The sequence below is a fragment of the Diabrotica virgifera genome, chromosome 2, assembly GCF_917563875.1.
Source record: "Diabrotica virgifera virgifera chromosome 2, PGI_DIABVI_V3a".
NCBI classification, from domain to species: domain Eukaryota; kingdom Metazoa; phylum Arthropoda; class Insecta; order Coleoptera; family Chrysomelidae; genus Diabrotica; species Diabrotica virgifera.
In genome coordinates this window covers 37837478-37857423 of record NC_065444.1, presented here as the reverse complement: position 1 = coordinate 37857423, position 19946 = coordinate 37837478, and the positions used below count along the sequence as shown (strand labels likewise).

Below are 19946 nucleotides of genomic sequence, written 5' to 3'. Positions count from 1 at the left end.
GTATATCTCTTGTCTCCTTTCTTATGAACTGATGAAATATATGCCCTCATCTATTCCCCTAGTACTAGGTGTCCATGTCCATTCAGGAATGTCTCAAAGAATTTTGTTAATATCTGAAAAAGTTTATTTTTAATCAATTATACGGAAGTATCTTCTGGACTGCAAGCTTTACCATTATTTAAGCTTTTCATTGCTTTTGTTAAAGTTTTCACTTTAATGTTTGTTCTGAATATGTTTTTAGTCTCACATTTAAAATACTTGCTAGAACTTTGTATACAGTACTTAAAAGCATAATTGCTCCATAGTTCATTTATTCAATTTTTCTGGTAATATATTTTGTGCCCACATTTGCTAAACATTACAAAGTCGTCTCAAAATTAAATAAATTTATTTTACCTAAAAAATCTATACATATTTACAAAAATATTTTATTTCATACGGAGACAACCACTTCTGGCAACCACCCATATTATTTTGGATTATATACTTCATGGTGTATTCATTTTGATTGTTTTCTTCCTCCCATTTTTCACGTTCCTTCATTTCGTCTAGAATATCTTGAGAAACAGGCATTGCTTTGAATGGTAACTTATTTGCTACATCCTGTAGGAAATCCTTTACTTCAGCATATTCACATTTTCCTCCTAATTCCAAAATTATTCTACCTGAAACAAATCATTAGCACATTTACTCAATTTACTAAATAATCAAAAGACTAGAAGGCACTTACAATCATGTGGCAAAAAAACTGAATATATTATAGACCTGTTGTTGTGCTATCTTCCATCAATAAACTTTCTGAACTAATTCTAAACAAATAATATTTCACTTCACATCGTAGAAATCTCTTTGATTAATGAGCAAAGTGGATTTAGGCAGGGTAAATCTATGTCTACAAATCTTGACTATATTGTCAGGGCTTTCGAGGTGGGTATGAAGTTGACTCCATTTATACTGATTTCTCGAATACCTTTGCCAGAGTAAATAATCCATTGTTTGCTCATCTTTAAACCAAGATGTATTAGCTTTCTTAAAAGCATTCTTTGACTGAGTATATTAGGGATGACCTTTAACTTTCGTAGAAGTGAAGATTTTCAGAAAAAAATATAATTTCGTTTAATTTAATCGTTTGTTTATAACAATATTTGATAATTATTTAGTATTTAGTTTTTAGTATGTTTTTTTATGGTTATGGGAGTAAATGGAGACATCCTGTGAATAAATAAATAAATAGATGTATTAAGTAACAAACCTACCTGCTCTTACTGGAGTAACGTAATGATCTATAGCTCCTTTTCCACCACCCATTCGTACCCCTAAACCTTGTTTTGTGACTGGCTGCCAAGGTGCATCCACTCTCCATAGAGCAAACATCCTATTGTTGTCCATTTTCCTACCAATTGTCATACGCATCATTTCAAAGTGACCCCACTTTAAACGACCACCTCCGGTTGCCTGGAAAATAAGATCAATTATTTTTCTGTCAAATGATGTCATAATGATATGTAAACTACCATAATTCCGTATTGCTTGTGCAACAAGAAAGTGTGTACTTGTTCAGGACCACGCATTAGCTTTAATTTCTTCTGCATTTTGGGCGGTCGTATCGATGGAGGCAATTGTGGAACTTTATCTATAAACTTAAGTCTGGGTTTTTCTGGTAGCTGAATGTCTAGAAAGAAAAATATAATTTATGTTACCTATATACCTAAACAAGAGAACTAAAAGATTCATTTATTCAGTTCAGCAGGATGCGGGATGCTATTCTTCGATTTGTGAAATTATATAAACAAGGGATCATTTCATACAACAGGTAGATCCCTTCTTCATGGAATATCACGCCCGGTATAATAGTACCCCCACGGCTGAATATTAATTAATGAGTCCTATTTTTCTGGTTTAACTATAATAAAAAGTAACTTGTGGTTTAATCTACACTTACGGTCAAATTTGGGGGGTGATGGAAAGTGTTTAAATCCACTTGACTGAACAAATAGTATCCTTAGAGCTACAATATAAAAAAATTAATAATTTCAAACAATAAATAAATTTTTTGTCTTACGTCTTAATAGTTGTAGTTCGCGTAACATTTTTATTATTTTACTACACAAAGTTTCTTAAATATTCTAATATTCTTAAATAAAATTAACTAATTTATAAAATTCTATGGCTTTTTTGGGTCTTTTGTTAGGTTAGTTTCCTCTTCTTTCTATTTATTTATATTTATATTTACGTCAGATTCAGATATGATTTCAGTTCATTGTTAGGGTGACTTTTGAATTGTCAAGGACATAGCCACAAAAAGAATAAGAAAAGACGAAGAGACTTCTGCTGACGTTAACTTAACCTAACACTTTTATAAATGTCAATATTATCAAATTTTTGGCGGTAGAATGGAAACAATTACGCGATGTAATAAATAATATAAAATTCAAATTATGAAAGACATCAAAGATTATTTTTCAAGCCCACCAAAGAAAAAAGACGTTAACTCTGAAGACTCAGTGGTACCAGTTATAGAAGTAGAGCCAGAGTCTGACAAAAATGGTGATACAAGTAGAAAGAAACGTAGGAAAAAAAAGAAACGTAAAGTCTCCGATCCAGCAGTTCGAGACGTAACGGAGTTATTGTCGGAAAATCTAAAGTTTTCTCCGAATAATAGTGGACACACGAAAAGGGCCTCCGGAAATGGGAGCTTTATAAAAGCCTTAGTCCAAGAAACTTCAAACAGCTCAGATTCTCCCACGAAGATGAAAGAAAATAAGCCAGATAATTGTAGAAATGGGTTAATAAAAGAGAGTAAATTGAAGAATATTAGTAATAAACCTACTTCAGCTGTAAAATTGAATTTAGAAGGAAATAATAATGAGAAGAAAACTTTAGAAGTAGATGTACAAGAAACATCTGATGACCTAAATAGTGCACAAAAGAGCAATAAAGTTAACGCTTTTCAATTCTTGATGGATAGAAGGTATTTTATTTACATTATCTGTTTTCATTTATCATTTATATCTGTCAATATCACTTGCTTACTGTTACCTTGATAACATTTATTATTCATGATTATTAGACTTACGCCCGGTTTCCGAAAGGACGATCATCTCAAAAATTATGTAATCGACGATTAACAATAGATTAAATGCGTCAGAAACGTCAACCAAACTAGTTTTAACAACAGTCGATCACCTGACATAAGATTAATCGTTAGTTAACAGCCGATCATGAGTGTTTTGAGTCTCCGAAAGGTCGATTAACCAGTTTCGCTTGTCAAAAGGCGGTAAAAATGGACTGTTACGTAATCTGCGACTATCCGTCGATTAACGGACTGTTAAGAGTTTTTTTAGTTTTTTAATTACTGTAATTAACAAATAATGGGAAAAAATTGTCAAATAACACATATCGCTACTTCAATACAAAAGGGCCACAAATCAAAATCACAGTTTTTACAGAGGAGCTACTCAAAAGTTTTGACATTTATTTTTGGTTCATTTTTCTTTTATTTTTTATCATTGATATGCAAGTAATATATTGATAGAAAGGTAAATTTAAACTGTATCTGATATTGTATTTAGATACAGTGTAAGTATTTTCCTGAAAGAGATATTAGCAGATATGGCCCTTTTGTATAAAAAATATTTCTTATGTCATGATAGGAATTTGAAATAAACGGACACATACCAAAAAAACAAACATTTTAATCAATGTTTTTGTCACTAATTAATGTAGATTTTGAGTAAAATTATTACAAAAAGTCTTATCTTATCAAAAAAAATATTACAATGTCAGTCTACAAAAATAACAAAAGTTAATTCCAAAACTACTACTAAAAGGTACAATTTATAACTTAATGTCTTAACACTAGCTGGATAATAAAAAAAGGTATCAATGTTTTACAGCTGTTTAGTGTCTCCAATAAAAACAGTTTTTAACAATTCAACAAAATTCAATGTATCAATTGTCAACGGTTCCTAGGGCAAGTTATTAGATATAATAAATAAATCTGGACCTCGGAGGTAAACTTCATTTACTGTTCAGCAATATATTTTTACCAGATTTATTTATGACTATCGGATGTAATAAACCTTACTCAACAATAATAACCCATAGAGAGACAAAAATAGTGCCGAAATGAAATTTTCATTATTAAATGTGTAAATCTAGACGAGGTAAAAAAATTTGACCAATGTTTATAATTTTTTTACTGAATGGGTGTTTGTAATATAATCAAACAAAGTGTATTAACTAGTTTACTAGATCATAAAATATACAGGGTAAATTTTTTCTTACAATTTACGCAAAAATGTTAATGGTTGAAAAAAATTAAACTTTTAATATCCCATAAATAGGTCTAATGGGTTAATGGTCGCTCGTGTCAGAGCGTGTACAAAATTGCCAATAAGGCACGCTCTCGTATCAGAGCGTGTACATTAAGGGCTTAATAAACTACATAAGAGGCATCAAAACATTTCAATATTATTGTTGTCTGATATAACGAGATCTGCTTATAACGAGAGTCTTGGTCCGCCATTTCAGTTCTCGTTATGGAGAGAGTCTACTGTGCAAGTAAATAAAACAACGGCATTTTACTTTCTAATAATAACATTTGACTGTCATAAAAAATGCAAAACAGTCGTGTCCCAATATATGGCCCTTTTTTTATTTTAAATGATATACTAACTACGAGAATATCATAAGCAAAATGAACGTATTCTGTAATACATCGTTTTTGATTGAGAAAAAAAAATATATATTATGCGAATATTTTGTATAAAATGGCCGTATTTCGTTACACATCTCTTTTGCTTAAGAAATAATAATGTACTTACGTGAATCTTCTGTGCCAAACGGACGTATTTCGGAATGTGGCACTTTCGTTTATAAAAACGGTAACAACGACTAGGGTTTTTTGAAATGTGGCTCTTTAGCACAAAGGAAACGTGCGTTCACTTCGACTGCCAGGACACAACTAACAAAGTGGCGGTTTTGTCCATATTTTTTCTTTCAAACATAAAAATGCAAAAAGGGCGCAAGTGTTATTTCGATATTAAAAAACGTAAAATACATGGGGGTTTCAGTGGTATATAAAAATATGACTGCTTAAGGTTAGATTTTTTCAATAAACGCGATTTTCGTATTTTTTGATTTGTGGCCCTTTTGTACTGAAGTAGCGATATATAAATGATATAAATCATATTATTCAATAAAAATAAGATTTTTTTATGGAAGAAATAATTTAAAATATTTATTTAACTTGCAGAACATGGATATCTCGGACATTTTTTATATTTGATTATATAATTTATATTTTTTTTCTTTTAAAAATGTAAGATAACAAGGATGCTAGACTCATAGAGCTATTTTTTGAGAGGCCAGAGGTCTAAAAAGCAGGACCTAAATGGTTATAGCGATGTAAATAAGAGGGAAAACGTGTGAGAAATTATAGCAGCTAACTTTGAAGACAATAAAACAGCCGGTAAATAAATTAAAAATAAATATAAAAAGTAAATATATAGACCAAAAATAAAAATACGATTATAAAATATTATAGATCATAAATAAACTGTTTTATATCTCCAACTCTCGTCACATTACCTAGCCTCATTTTTAAAATGCTCTCATTCAATTCTTGCCCCAAACAAAAGTGACAGTACGTAAGAGAGAATGCACCTTTAGAATCTAAAGATACAAGTTTGGATTTAGAGGTTAATATAATTGAAATTTTGAAGGATAACAGCCAATTGTGACAGTATCGCTACCAAATCGTATGTCAGATCATCGATTACATGATCTATGATCATGCAATTTTACAATAATTGGCGTTTCAGAAACCCATCACAGGTTAACAGTTGATCAAATCTGACAGCCGATTAGATGATCGGAGATTTGAATAACGTTTCGGAAACCGGCTGTTAACTCTATTATGTGTACTATCTCCAATGGTGCTACAGCCCAAGTTGAGCCCTAGCATCCCCCAGCATCTGCCCCCAATCATATCTTCCCTTGGCTGCTCTCCTCCACCCTCCAAATTTCTTTAGTATCAGTTCTCATTTCGTCCATCCACCTTTTCCTTAATCTTCCTACTTGTCGATTTCCCACTGCCATTCTACTAGGTGTTCTGTTACTATCCATTCTTATAAGGTGACCTCCCCAGTGCAATAGTGTATTGTTGCATAATTTGCTATAGAAAATTCTTTGGAATATTGATACAACTCGTGGTTAAACCTGAATCTCCACATACCATCATTGTCATAAATAAGTATCCTTCTCAATAACTTTCGTAGTACAGTAAAACCGTGATATAATGTACTAATTTAGGGGATGGTGTGTCCGTTAAAGCCCAAAGTCTGTTCAAATAAATAAGTCTCTTGTTAAAAATCAAAAAATCAAAAAACTTTGTTTTTGAAAATATGTGCACTGTGGTTAGATATAAATGAAAAAGGCAAAACACAAACAAAATTCTATTTAATTGTCTTACTAGTGAAGTGACGTTGCTGTTTAATATTAACATGCTTGCTTTCGGTAATCCTGCTTTGAAAAAGGAATAAGTTTTGTTTACTCTTTGAAGTTTGCTGTTTTTTTATAATAAACTTTCTAAAATTATGCTGCCTTCTTGTATCCTCTGCGTTATCTTCATCATCCAATACAACCATTACTTCATCTAAAAATTTTCAGCATTATATTCATTTGGTTGCCAAAATTAATCCCTGTTCCATGAGTTGAATAAACCATGTATTTTTTGGTCAAAAAAATACAGCTAAAGTTGTCATCTTCTGAACATAGAATATTATCAGAGGGATGAGCAGGAGTGTTTTCTAAAATCAATAAACATTTCTCACCTCTTCCAGCGTTATTCCTAGTTTCTTCTCTTGAAATTTTCTCACTACAGGTACAAACTCTTAAAAAAACAATTTTTGATTCTGTCCTTGCTGATTTTTCTTCCAGAATTATATTTTTCATATCTTCTTACATTCGATTTTTTTTTACATTTGATTGATTTGATTTTTTGTCTGTTAGTCCTCAGTTATCTGTATGCCCAGGTATGTGTGCTGTTTTACTACTTCAATTCTATTGTCAAATTCTGCAAGTTTCATTGTGTCCTTGCTTGTATTAGGGCTTTAGTTTTATCTATGTTGATGGCTAGCCCTATTTCTTTAGCATTTTCTTCAAGCATGTGTCATGTCAAGAGACATTAAGTGACGTCTTTTGCCGTTAGTCCAGTCACGTTTATATCATCTATATCGTTTATATCGTTTATCTCACAATCTGCTTAGTTTAATTAAACAATAAATTTTTTGGGTTTACAGACATTTTTGTTATAACGTATTCCATATTATGTATTAAACATGGTCAGAGCCAGCCCATCTTCCTGTTCTAGCCCTGTAGTTAAAGTCCTTTTACCATATGACTGCCGATATGCAATTAAGAGATGATCAGTGGGTCTCAAACAGTGGGGCGTTAATATTTAATTCCGATCGCTTGAAAATTAAAAATATTTAATTTCCTGTATTTTATGTTCAGTAAGAATATTGGATTTTTCTCTATCAAAGGCAAATAAAATGAATATAATATGTATATATATGTGTTAAAAGAAGTGGGATGGAATATTTCGAATACTCGAAATTATTTGTCGATATCAAATGTTCATTAAGGTCCAAACATGTCCAAATTTGAATAAAATACATCCAGGACTTTACTTTCTTCAGACACTGTATTAATTATAACCTTGAAACAAACTGGCCCTAAATCCCTTCTGAGTTTTCAACAAAACAAAAGGTTTAAACAAGTGTAGTGATTGCAAAAACGGTTCGCATGTTTTAAATAAGATTTTTGCTGATTATGTATTTTGCTACAATACAGTTGAGTCCGCGAGTCTTTGCCCGTGCATCATCATTTAAAGCATACGAAATAAGTCGGAAATCTATTTCACGCAACAACAAGTGACAGAAAGTGGCTGCTGTTCCGATTACAGGTTTTATTTTTTACCTGTTTTTTTTTACCTGTATAAAGGAGATTATAATTATTATGACACATGGTACTCCTTATATTTTTCAAATAATATGGTGTTGTATACGTCACAAGAAATTAAAAAAAAATAACGTATGTAATAAATTCACTGTTTAAATAAGATACAGTGCGCTGAAATAAGTGTTATCCCCCTCCCTTAATAACTTATTTATTTCTAGCACATAAGCAAAACGCTCGGACAGGTCGATTTTTAAAATAATCAAAGTATATTATAACATCAATGTTTCGAACTTTACGCCATCCCTCTTCAGGGGACAGGCAAAACTTTGATTTTTTTTAAATGGGAAAGTAGATCATGTAATAGCTCATTTAAAAGCGTTTGAAATACTGATTACAAAAATGTATAATATTAAATGCTTTCATTTTTTTCTAATCCTGAGAAAACTAATAAGTATTTTTAAATAATTTAAATGCAGAATAAAAGATTACATTATTAGCGAGGGCTGAAAGTCCCTTACAGAATAAACAAAAATTTCTTTTGAATGATATATTTGAAATTAAAAATCCGACTAAATTTTCTTTTTTTTTCACCCCTGTGACTTATTAAAATAATCAATATAGAAGTTCTCAGGGACTTTTGACCCTCGATAATACTGTAATATTTTATTCTGCGTTTAAATATTTCAAAATTACTTATTAGTTTTCTGAGGATTTGAAAGAAATGAATACATTTCAAAATAATTTGACCAAAATTTTTCGCCTACAGTCTCAAAAAGGATTAAAATATTATACATTTTTGTAATCAGTATTTCAAAAGCTTTTAAATGAGGTTTCACATGATGTACTTTCTCATTTAAAAAAATCAAAGTTATGACTGTCACCTGAAAGAGAATCGCGTAAAGTTCGAAACATTGATGCTATAATATACTATGATTATTTTAAAAATTGACCTGTCCGAGCGTTTTGCTTATGTGCTAAAAATAAATTAGTTAGTAGGGGGGGGGGGGGTAACACTTATTCCAGCGCACTGTATTAAAATATTAAAACGAATAAACGAAAACTTGTTGAGTAGTGCTGATTGACACAACAGACCAGTAAAATGTTATTCATATAGATAGTGTAAAATACATCGCTGATTATCTGGTCCGCTAGTAATAAAGTTATCGGCATTTAATTGCAAAGCGGTCTTCTTAGGTAGAAAATACTTTATATGGAAGAGATCTGTCAATTGATTTTGAACTCGTACTTGCTCTCTTGTGTGAATCATGGTGGCTTGAACTAATTTTGAACCAATTTCCTTGGTATACTAAATTCTCACATAATTAAAATCTCTCTTATCGTAATGACGTGCTCCCAGGCTTTAGCCATTTGTTTTACATTGAATAGCTAGTCAATAGTAGACCATCCTTGGTATGGAATCCGACATGGTATTCTCGTATGATTTGCTCTGTGAAGTGTCTTAATCCCCTGTTTATGATCCACGTAAACACCTTATAGCTCACACAGAGTAAAGATATGCCTCTATAGTTTTTGTAGCTGAGTTTGTCTTCTTCTCCTCTATCTGACTCATTCATAACTATAAATCCCAGTCGATATATCAATGCCTGATTGCACCAACAAATCTTAAGCTCCGGCTTAGCCCAGCTCAGCTTATAGAGAGGGCCACTTTAAATCTCACTTACTTTGCACCAGTTTGTTTCATAAACTGAGCTTAAGGCACTTCTTAAGCTTAAAATCTGTTGGTGCAACCAGGAATAAATTATACAAATTTAATTATACATTTTATTTTTGTTTAGGAACAAAAGTATAGGACTGAACTCACCAGGCAAAGAACTGGATAAAGATTTTTCAGTAGAAGAGCAAGAAAACAAAGAAAAATTAGCTGCACGAAGAGATTTGTTTATGAATTGGTCAGAACAAAAAGGTAGCGCAAAAAGAAAGAGACTAGAAGAAGAAAAAGATGAAATAATTGATAAAAAGTTGAGAGTCAGAGCAAAGAGGTTAAAGAAACTTTTGAAAGTTGAGGGTGAGGAATTTGAGAAAAGCGAAAAAGTCCCTAGGAGGAAAAGAGTAGCTAAAATAGAAAGCAGTAGTGAAGATTCTGATTTTGAAGTAGTGAAGGTCAAACAAGATATAACTGAAGATCAATCTTCAAAAAAAGAAAAAAATCGTATTAATAAAGAAGTGAAAGAGGATAAAAAAGTGGAGATAAAGAAAAAAAGAGGAAGGCCTAGGAAAAATGAAGATAAAAATTTACCAAAAGAAGCCAATGATGAAATAAATAAAACAAAAAAGCATATTAAAGATTGTAAAGTAGATGATAAGAGTATAGAGAAAAGTCCTAAGGATAATTATACAAAAGAAGACAATAAAGACAACCAAAAAGAAAAAAATACAGCAAATTTAAAAGTTGAAATAAACAATAAGCTTAAAAAAGCTGTTAAAACTAAAGCTGGTAGCATGTTAGCATTTATAACTACTGATAAAGTCAGAGATGTTGATGTAGAGGCTGAAATTATTAATGAAACTGTTGAAAATAAAACAAATCTAGAGGAAAATATTACTAGAAAAAAAAGAAAATATATGAAAAAATCAAAAAGGAAAAAGAGTAAATCTAATTCAAAAGTTATTGCTTTGGATGATTCAAGTAGGGACACAGTTATTTTTACAAAGGTATCAAAAGAGACAGATCATTTGGAGGTAGAATCAAGTACCGGTGGTATAGTCACGTGTACAAGGCGATCAAGTAGACTGAAAATACAGGAAGACAAAAATGAAAACGAAAAGTCAACTAGAAATAGCAAAGTGATGGATTATGCTGAAAATTCTACTTCTGAAGGTAAGATTACATAAACTAAAAGTCAAACAATTAGGCATGCACGTCACAGATTTAATGGCATCACAAACCACTGGTATAAACTTGACGGCAAACAAATTCAACAAATTTTTCCTCGTATATTAGTTTTTTTGCTTCGGTCAAGTTTAGCAGGAAAGCGCTGTTGGCAAATAAAAAACATTACATAATTAGCTACCAGCTACACTGTTTCTCTTTGTCTTTAAGGTCCGGTACTTTATGTCTCGATTAACAGCCCATTAGTTAACGGAAGTTTAATCGGGACCTCTTTAGGATCTCTTGCGTTGTAATAAATGCAATTACAAGTATTATTATAATTATAAATAAGTATAATAATAATTATAATTGCATTTATTACAACGCAAGAGACCCTAAAGAGGTCCCGATTAAACCTCCGTTAAACAACGGGCTGTTAATCGAGACATAAAGTACCGGGCCTGAGAGTGTGAAACTAAGATTATTATCTGTAATATAAGTGTCAAAGTCATGTTGTCCCATATAAGGTTATGTAAGATTTTTGTTGGTTTCTTAGAATATAAAATAAACAGGAAGGAGTCTGTCATATATCAACAACACCTTAAATTTCTAGCGGAATCGGCCATCTTGAACGTCTGTGGATGACAATAAGTTTTTGTCAACAAGGTAGAAGGTGTTTGTGTATTGGATCAGCTGTGTCCATAGGCGTACCATCTGGTAAAGCTCCTGTATATGCAATCAGCTGAAGTTATTAGTATAATAAAATGTTATTTAACTGACTTTTCAACAAAATATTGTATTAATACGTATTTTCTCTTGATCTATAGCTGTTTGTTTAACATCAAAGATGTAATAAAATCGTTAAGAATTTCTTTTCTTCCCTCTTTCAAAGTTACGTCACTGGAGATAGAAAGCAAATCTGACAGCTGATCGCCATTTGCAACCTCCTTCCTGACTCGAAGTCATTTCGCATTGTACTCCTTCCTGGTTTATTTTATATTCTAAGGCCCGGTACTTTATGTCTCGATTAACAGCCCGTTAGTTAACGGAGGTTTAATTGCGACCTCTTTAGGGTCTCTTGCGTTGTAATAAATGTAATTACAAGTATTATTATAATTATAAATAAGTATAATAATAATTATAATTGCATTTATTACAACGCAAGAGACCCTAAAAAGGTCCCGATTAAACATCCGTTAACTAACGGGCTGTTAATCGAGACATAAAGTACCGGGCCTTAGGCTGGTTTATTTTTTTTTTCTTCTTTTATGGTCTTTAGGAGCGGTGCCCACTTAGCCAGCAACACTTCTTAAAATTAACGCCTAACTAAACCTACCATACAACAAGACTATTATGAACCTAATCAACCAATCAAGGATAGGGCAGGGAAAGTGAAGTTATTTAAAAAATAAACTATAGTTAAAATATAAATTAAATAAATAAAGTATGAAAATAATAATTTGACATTATATTTAACCTCCAATATTATGGCAGACGTCAGTTACCATTTACCATCCCACCAAATATAATCAAATATAATATTGACGTCATATTATATACTTGTCACTACTTCTAGCCAATGAAATGTTCGCTGTAATAGGAATGGCATGTTAAGAAAATCTGATTATTCCCTATATATTTTTTCCAATTTAAAATATGGCAACAAGGGGAAAATTGCATGTGAGCCTTATTGTTTGACTTCGACCACAGTATTTTTACTTTATCTGTGTTATTGTTTTTTTTTGTAATTCTGTCATAGATCAGTATTTGTTATGAAATATGTGGGTGCAAATGCACATGATATTTTTACTTTTTTATTACCTTCAAAAAGCAGTTTGGCTCTAACTACTCAATATAGTGTGATGTTTTTTGGTATAGGTATTGCTGAGTGGTCAGTCAATTTGTATCCCAATCAGTATAATTTGGTCTGTGTAATGGCCACCTTTTGATAAGGTATGTTGCCCTTTAACACATTCGCTGCTGAATTTTCTTGAGAGTTGTTATCCAGCAGTGGCAAAAATATAGTCATTTAAAATCAACCGGGAAAACACAAACGAAAGTTTGTTGTTTAAACTAAACAAAAACTCTACAATCTTTACAGCAGAGGCACTTGCTATATTTAAGGCTTTGGATTGGGCAAACAATTCACTGCTACCCTTGTCAAACTTGGCTATAATATCGGATTCGAAATCTGTTTTATCAGCTCTGGTGTACTTGGTTACCTCCATATACAATAACTCAATAATCGTGGAAATTTTGACAACCTTAAGAGCCTTAGATTATAAACAGATAAATACATTCTTCATATGGGCCAAAGGGCATTCCTCCATAACGGGAAACGAAACAGCTGACAAACTGGCAAAAAGAGCTATCACTGATGGCAAACAAGCCCCCGAATTAACGCTACAAGACGCATTATCTATATGTAAGCAAAACTTAAGAACTAAATGGGCAGACAAATGGACAACAATTAGATCTAGCAATGCATTTCAGTACTGCACGCTTTTTCCAACACTTCCTTCTACAAAGCTTGCTAAAAGAAGCCATCCCAATAGAAAAATTAACACCAAATACATTAGGTGCCTCTTTGGACACGGAGCAGTCAACTCCAAGCTTTATAAGATGAAATTGGCCACATCCCCCCTCTGTGACTGCAGTGACAGTTTTGACGACTTTAATCACTGGATTTTTCAATGCAGTCATAATTCTAATGCCAGCTCTTACCTTATTACGGAACTAACTAAACTAAAAATCCCGTTTCCTCAAAATTACCTTTCTATTATGCTGGAGTGCATCCATAATCCCGAAGTAAGAGCTATTTTTTGTAACTTTTTGGGTCGTACGAGGAGACGCTTATAATTTCCTCAACTTTTAGGTCTGTATCAACCAATCCAAATTGTATTCAGTTAGGTATTAAATATAGATGTATAGATTTGTAAAAACTGTATTTGCACCAAATAATTGTATTCAGTTACTGTATTTATATGTACAGATTTGTAAAAATTGTATTTGTACCAAATTGTGTTCAGTTATATGTATAGACTTTTAAATGTTATAAATTTTCGTGGCAAAACGGGTTCTTCCCAATGCCAATAAACCAAAAAAAAAAAATCAACCGGCTACTGTCCCCGATCGGAGTTATGCGCATCTATGGTTTGTTTTTTAACCAAGAGGAGTGATTCAAATTTACCGCGCTGTATTGCTTGTTTGTAATTGGTCCAACCGCAGGCAAGTTTACTCCACTGTTATAAAATTTTGACACTAATGGCATTTATCAAATTTTGACACTAGTGACATTTCATAGGTTAATTAAGTTATATCGGCGATTTTTGTGTTTTCTGTGTTATTCCTTTAATTTTTAGATTGTTAGTCTGCTTTTATATAAAAAGCAGTTGTTTTTGGAACTCTTTAGCGACGTATTAATTTAATATACCTAATATTTATGGATTACCGTTGAGGGCCGACTAGATCAACCAAAAAAGAAGATGTATTTGGTTATTATTCTAGTTACTTTCTTGGGTGTAAATCTGTCTTTTTAGTTTACTCCTCCTGGTTAAAAAATAAACTATAGTAACGTATCACTTTGACTCCCATCGGAGTCATGTGTAGCGATTGTGCTAGTTAAAGGAACAGATTTTTCTCAGATCGAAATTCAAACAGTAGGTGTCATAGCACTGTATAGTATATGGCAGTAATTGATGCCCCCTTTTCCAAGTAATAAATGTGAATAAAATCTTTGGCATGCCAAAAAACAGGACCAATCGAGTGGTCCTTGTCTTCTTTGGTAGGCCTTCTGTACGCTTAGGCGATTCTTCTGCTTTGCTTTGACTGTACATGGAAACTATAGGAATTCTCAGCTTATGACGATTTTTTTATGATTTTAAAAATGACATTTACAGAGTGGTCTCTATTAATTGACCGGATTGCTTGGCTCACAATGATATTAATGTTTCAACTAGTAGGTTCTATGAAATTCTTTCATCAGAATTTTCTAATTTATACCTGTGAAGAGATACAGAATATCAACTTCTCCTAAATAGTTCTCCTATGAACTTAAAATTTCGACATTTGAGAAAAGGTATGCTCACTCATTGCATATGAAATGTCGTACCAATGCTAATTATAGTAAATTTTCTCTTCTTAGCAAAAAAAGCCAACATTTGTCAGGTATGCTGTATTTTACTGTTACTGCTTTTATCCCATCAATAAATAATAAAATAAGTAATACTCATTTTTAAAGGGATGTATTTTTTTTTTAAGAATCAGACACAGTTGAAATTTTGGCTCTGAGTGCTGACGAGAAGAAACAAAACGTGCCGAAGAAGAATGTAAAACTCGCTCCCATATTCTGCAAAGCTATACCCAAGCCTAAGGAAGATCCGGCAGTTGTTGAAGCTAGGAAGCAATTTTTGTTGAGTGGATTACCATCCGAGCTGAAAAAAACAATCGAAAAACAAAATAGGTATTGTTCTGAAGCTATTTCCTTGTGGCATTTTTATAATCAAGTATTTTCTATGGGAAATAAACCACAATTTTACTAAAAAAACGATTTTATTAACGTTTCAAAGCCCAAATCGGGTTTCGTTGTCAAAATACAAAATACTACTAAAATAAACAAACATGTTGTTGCTAAGTAAAAAAATTCTTCTAATAATTTATTTAATCTGACTCATTTATATTGGCAATTCAGACGTATATTATACATTTTAAAGTAGAAGACTTTAAAATGATATCGCCAATATTTATGAGTTGCGTTCCTGGGACGACTTTACTAAAAGATAGTTCATTCGATTACATGAAATCAATCCCAACTCAAGAATATCCGTCGCAAAAAAATCATAGCATGTGATCTGTCTTTAAAAAGACAACCAAATGCAACGATGACAGTAAAATTCTCGCGTTAGAGATTCCATAGTAAATCACGAGGGAAAACCAGGAGAAAACCTCGTGATACTATCCCGACATCGTAAGTATTTGGTCTTACATTTAATTTATCTTCAAAAAACTAATACCAAATTCTGACTTTAATATGTTTAAATTATAAATAATATTAATCAGTATATACAATAAGTAATACTAAAATGTAAAATTTGTACTAACTCGATATGTTATTGACTTACTAATCGTGGTATTTTCTTTCTATTGACTTCCTCTTTCAGTATGGGTAACCACATCCTACTGCATTCTACCGAGGAATTTGCGACACAATTGGTTTCATTTAGCATAATTAGAGCCGCTTCTTTGATTTTTCTCTTTTTACTATCTGATTCTTTCAAGACTATACTTGAATCTCTCCACTTAACTCTATGTTCATTATCCCATGCGTGTTGAAATATTTGAGATCTATCAAATTCTCTATTTTTAATATAAGACTGATGTTCACTTATTCTAACGTTTAATGGTCTTGATGTTTCACCTAAATAAAATTGTTCGTATTCACAAGGTATTTTATAAATGCAATTCTTTGTTCTTTCTTGTTCATTGTTAGGTTTAGTTTTAGATAGAATAGATCTCAATGTGTTTGTTGTTTTGAATGTTGTTAAAATGTTGAATTTATTTCCTATTGTTTTAAGTTTCTCGGATAGTCCTTTTATATATGGTATTGTTATTTTCCTCGTATTATTTCTTGTGAATGTTGTAGGATCCCGTTCTAAGTTGTTCTGTTCCATTCGATCCAATCTTGACAATTCCTTATTTATAAACGATAAAGGATAATCATTTTTTAATAAAACAGATGTTAACAATTGTTTTTCTTCTAAAAATGAATTTTCGTTAGAACAAGTAATTTTGGATCTATCATATAAGGATTTAATGATTCCCTTTTTAACGTTGATGTTGTGGTTTGATTTGTAATTGAGATATCTGTTGGTGTGTGTTGGTTTTATATATACATGAGTCAGATTAAATAAATTATTAGAAGAATTTTTTTACTTAGCAACAACATTTTTGTTTATTTTAGTAGTATTTTGTATTTTGACAACGAAACCCGATTTGGGCTTCGAAACGTTAATAAATTCATTTTTTTAGTAAAATTGTGGCTTATTTCCCATAGAAAATACTTAATTACAAAATAGGTAATTTAATGATACCAGTCTATACTATAACGAATTTTTCAACTAGGCACTTTTAATAATTGCAGCATCATTGAGCAACAGAACACCTTCCCAATAACCCAGCATATTCAACAAAGATGTGACAGTGCTTTTTGGGCTTTGCCTCATTCTGAATTGCAGTTAGTCGAAGTGTCACCTTTAGCAGTAGACTACAACATCAGATGTGAGCAACTGACAAAGAGCAACATCATAAGAAGTATAAATATCGACACTGAAATGAAAAAAGTAGATAAGTTGAAGGTGTTGCTCAATAAAATCAAGGCGGAAAATCCCAACTATCCAGTATACAAGTCGTTTAGACAGATTCATGAGAAAAGTGGACGGAAACTGGATATAACAGAAGACGACACCAAAACTCACGAAAGAAAGCGAAAACGGAACAAAAAGAAGAAAGAAAAAGAAGTAAATCAAACTGTAGAAGTTTTGGATCAGAAAACTGACACAGAGTCTGTTGAGTATAGCATGTGGACCGAAAAATACAAGCCTAAGTGTTCCAATGACATCATTGGAAATGCGCTGGCAGTCAAAAGCTTGAAAATATGGCTGGAAGATTGGAAGCAATTTAGGTAAGCAATTTTTTTATTTTTAATAATATTCCTACCTTGATATTAGGTCTTCTGAAGGATCCTTATTTATCTACCTTAATATTAGGTATTCTAAAGGAACTTATTTTCTACCATCAATGAGCGAAGAACAAAGCTTTGAATATTATGTTTTCATGCTTTGTATTATGCTTTGCTGCTGTTTATGACAGCAGCTTGTGACGATAATATAATTTTATCGTCTAGAGTACGCCAATGATTTAAGTAAAACACGTTTTTGTACTGTTTCGAACGATATAAAAATCGGATCGAAAAGCCTAGTTGATTATTATTCTTGGAGCGTTGATCGAAGAATAATAGACAACAGCGAGGTACAAGAGGTGAGTTTATGTAGGTAGTATTTCCCGATTATTTTCCGCTGTCGTTTTGGCGTGCTGAGCGAATCCGACAGTTTTCTTCTTACCTATCATTTTACCTATCCTTATATGAGCGGTGATCATATATCCTTTATACGTCTTTCCAATCCGGCGAGGTGAGCAGGATCTCCTTTGTCCCCTTTCCTTATACATTCATGTCGTATTAATAAAAGCAATTCCTATTTCGCGCGATCGTCAGAACCATTCATTCATGTACAAAAGAATCGTCACATCGGCCCGAACAATAAGCTCGATGCGTAGAAATTATAAATATATTTTATTAACGAACTTAGAGACGAAGAAAACGAACTTGTTAATGAAGGAAAGAGTTCGCTTTTTAAAATATTTTTATTCGGAATCAAAATAAACAGAAGATACGATAATTAGCCTTAATTACTCATTAAGTTCGTTAATACAATATTTTTATAATTTCTACGCATCGAGCTTATTGTTCGGGCCGATGTGACGATATTTTTGTACATGAATGAATGATTCTGACGATCGCGCGGAATAGAAATTGCTTTTATTAATACGGCATGAATGGAAAGGAAACTCGCCGGATTGGAAAGACATATAAAGGATATATGATCACCGCTCATATAAGGATAGGTAAAAGGATATGTAAGAAGAAAACTGTCGGATTCGCTCAGCACGCCAAAACGACAGCGGAAAATAATCGGGAAATACTACCTACATAAACTCACCTCTTGTACCTCGCTGTTGTCTATTATTCTTCGATCAACGCTCCAAAATCAACTAGGCTTTTCGATCCGATTTTTATATCGTTCGAAACAGTACAAAAACGTGTTTTACTTAAATCATTGGCGTACTCTAGACGATAAAATTATATTATCGTCACAAGCTCTGAATATTTATGTACAATTATGTATAATTATGTAGTCCATTTTCCATATCATTGTTTTAGATTTGTCAGAGATGATGTTCATCTTCTACCAGGACCACATTTGCCTTTGATCTTTCCCTGAATGGTCAAATGCAAAGTTCATATTTTTCAGGGTGTCTCATAATGTGACCGAAGTATTCCAGCTTCCGTCTTTTTATTATATTGGCCACGTTGTATTGTTCGGTTCAGCTGTCTGTAGACCGAACTTATTCTTAGTATTCGTCTGTTTACCCACATCTCAAAAGCTTTCAAGTGTTTAAAAATAACCTCACTTAGAGTCCACGCTACCTCTCCGTACATAGGACTGGAACTATAGCAATATGTTATTCAACAGAAGAGATTGATCTGGTACGGATATGTCAGAAGAGCAGACCAAAATCGTTGGATAAATAGAATAACACGAGTGGAGCCCCATGGGAAGAAGGAAGAGAGGTAGACTCCAAAGATATTTCAGAGATGAAATGCATCGGCCGGGAACATGTCTGCTCTAATGGGATCAAGGATAAGATTAACTATAAAAATACTTTGGGTCGAAATGGGGCTAGTAGAAGGAACAGACACATAAAGCTTCTTGCGTACGACAGCTCATTTTTTGTGCGGTGGCAGGTCGTGGAATCGTTAGGGGGGGGGTAAGAGGGTTTAAAGAAGACTAACTACATAACCAAATAAGCAAAGGATACTTACACAGACTCGAGGACTTTCCTACTATTCCTTTGAAGAAATTTGGACGCCTTTTGAAAAATCCTCAAATTCACATATCGAGTACTTACTGGACATATTCCGTACTTGTGGGAACCAATTTTGGGGACATTCATCTTAGATTCCTCATTGGGTCAAACTGGGCTATTAATTACCATGCTATGGCTTCTATGCCATTTCCTTTTCTTTATTCTAAAACTTATTTCCTTTGTATTAGACATCTGGTTAATAATTTTTTTTAAAAAGAGGTTACAGAAATAAAAATAGGTACATTTTACAATGTTTATTCAAACCTTTAGACCTTATTATTTTTACTTTGAGAATATACATATTCTCAAACAGGAAATGAATAATAAAAACAAATATATGATTTTACAATTCTTAACCTTATTTTTAGCAGTGTATCTCTAAACAAAAATTTGACTTATGGCTGTCAAAAGTCACTGCCATTTTATTTACTTTACATAAAACTTTCCA

The 19946-nt window shown here is 32.4% G+C and overlaps 2 protein-coding genes across 2 annotated transcripts in view; one reads left to right on the top strand and one right to left on the bottom strand.

The window, feature by feature from the left end:
• Window positions 1-371: 371 nt before the first annotated feature.
• Window positions 372-2221, bottom strand: LOC114329626 (39S ribosomal protein L16, mitochondrial). The gene is made up of 5 exons (XM_028278802.2): window positions 2063-2221; window positions 1943-2008; window positions 1515-1672; window positions 1257-1455; window positions 372-665 (listed from the first exon to the last, which is right to left on the bottom strand). Exons 1-5 carry the CDS (start codon window positions 2088-2090, stop codon window positions 406-408), a joined length of 711 nt encoding a protein of 236 aa, XP_028134603.1. The 5' UTR covers window positions 2091-2221; the 3' UTR covers window positions 372-405.
• A 123-nt stretch (window positions 2222-2344) lies between these two features.
• The window catches only part of LOC114329625 (ATPase family AAA domain-containing protein 5), a 29588-nt gene continuing 11986 nt past the window's right edge, over window positions 2345-19946 (top strand). The window contains exons 1-4 of the mRNA XM_050643605.1: window positions 2345-2971; window positions 9762-10804; window positions 15056-15257; window positions 16935-17474. Coding sequence (XP_050499562.1) covers window positions 2439-2971; window positions 9762-10804; window positions 15056-15257; window positions 16935-17474 — 2318 coding nt within the window. The 5' untranslated portion in view covers window positions 2345-2438. The remainder of the gene's footprint in view (window positions 2972-9761; window positions 10805-15055; window positions 15258-16934; window positions 17475-19946) is intronic.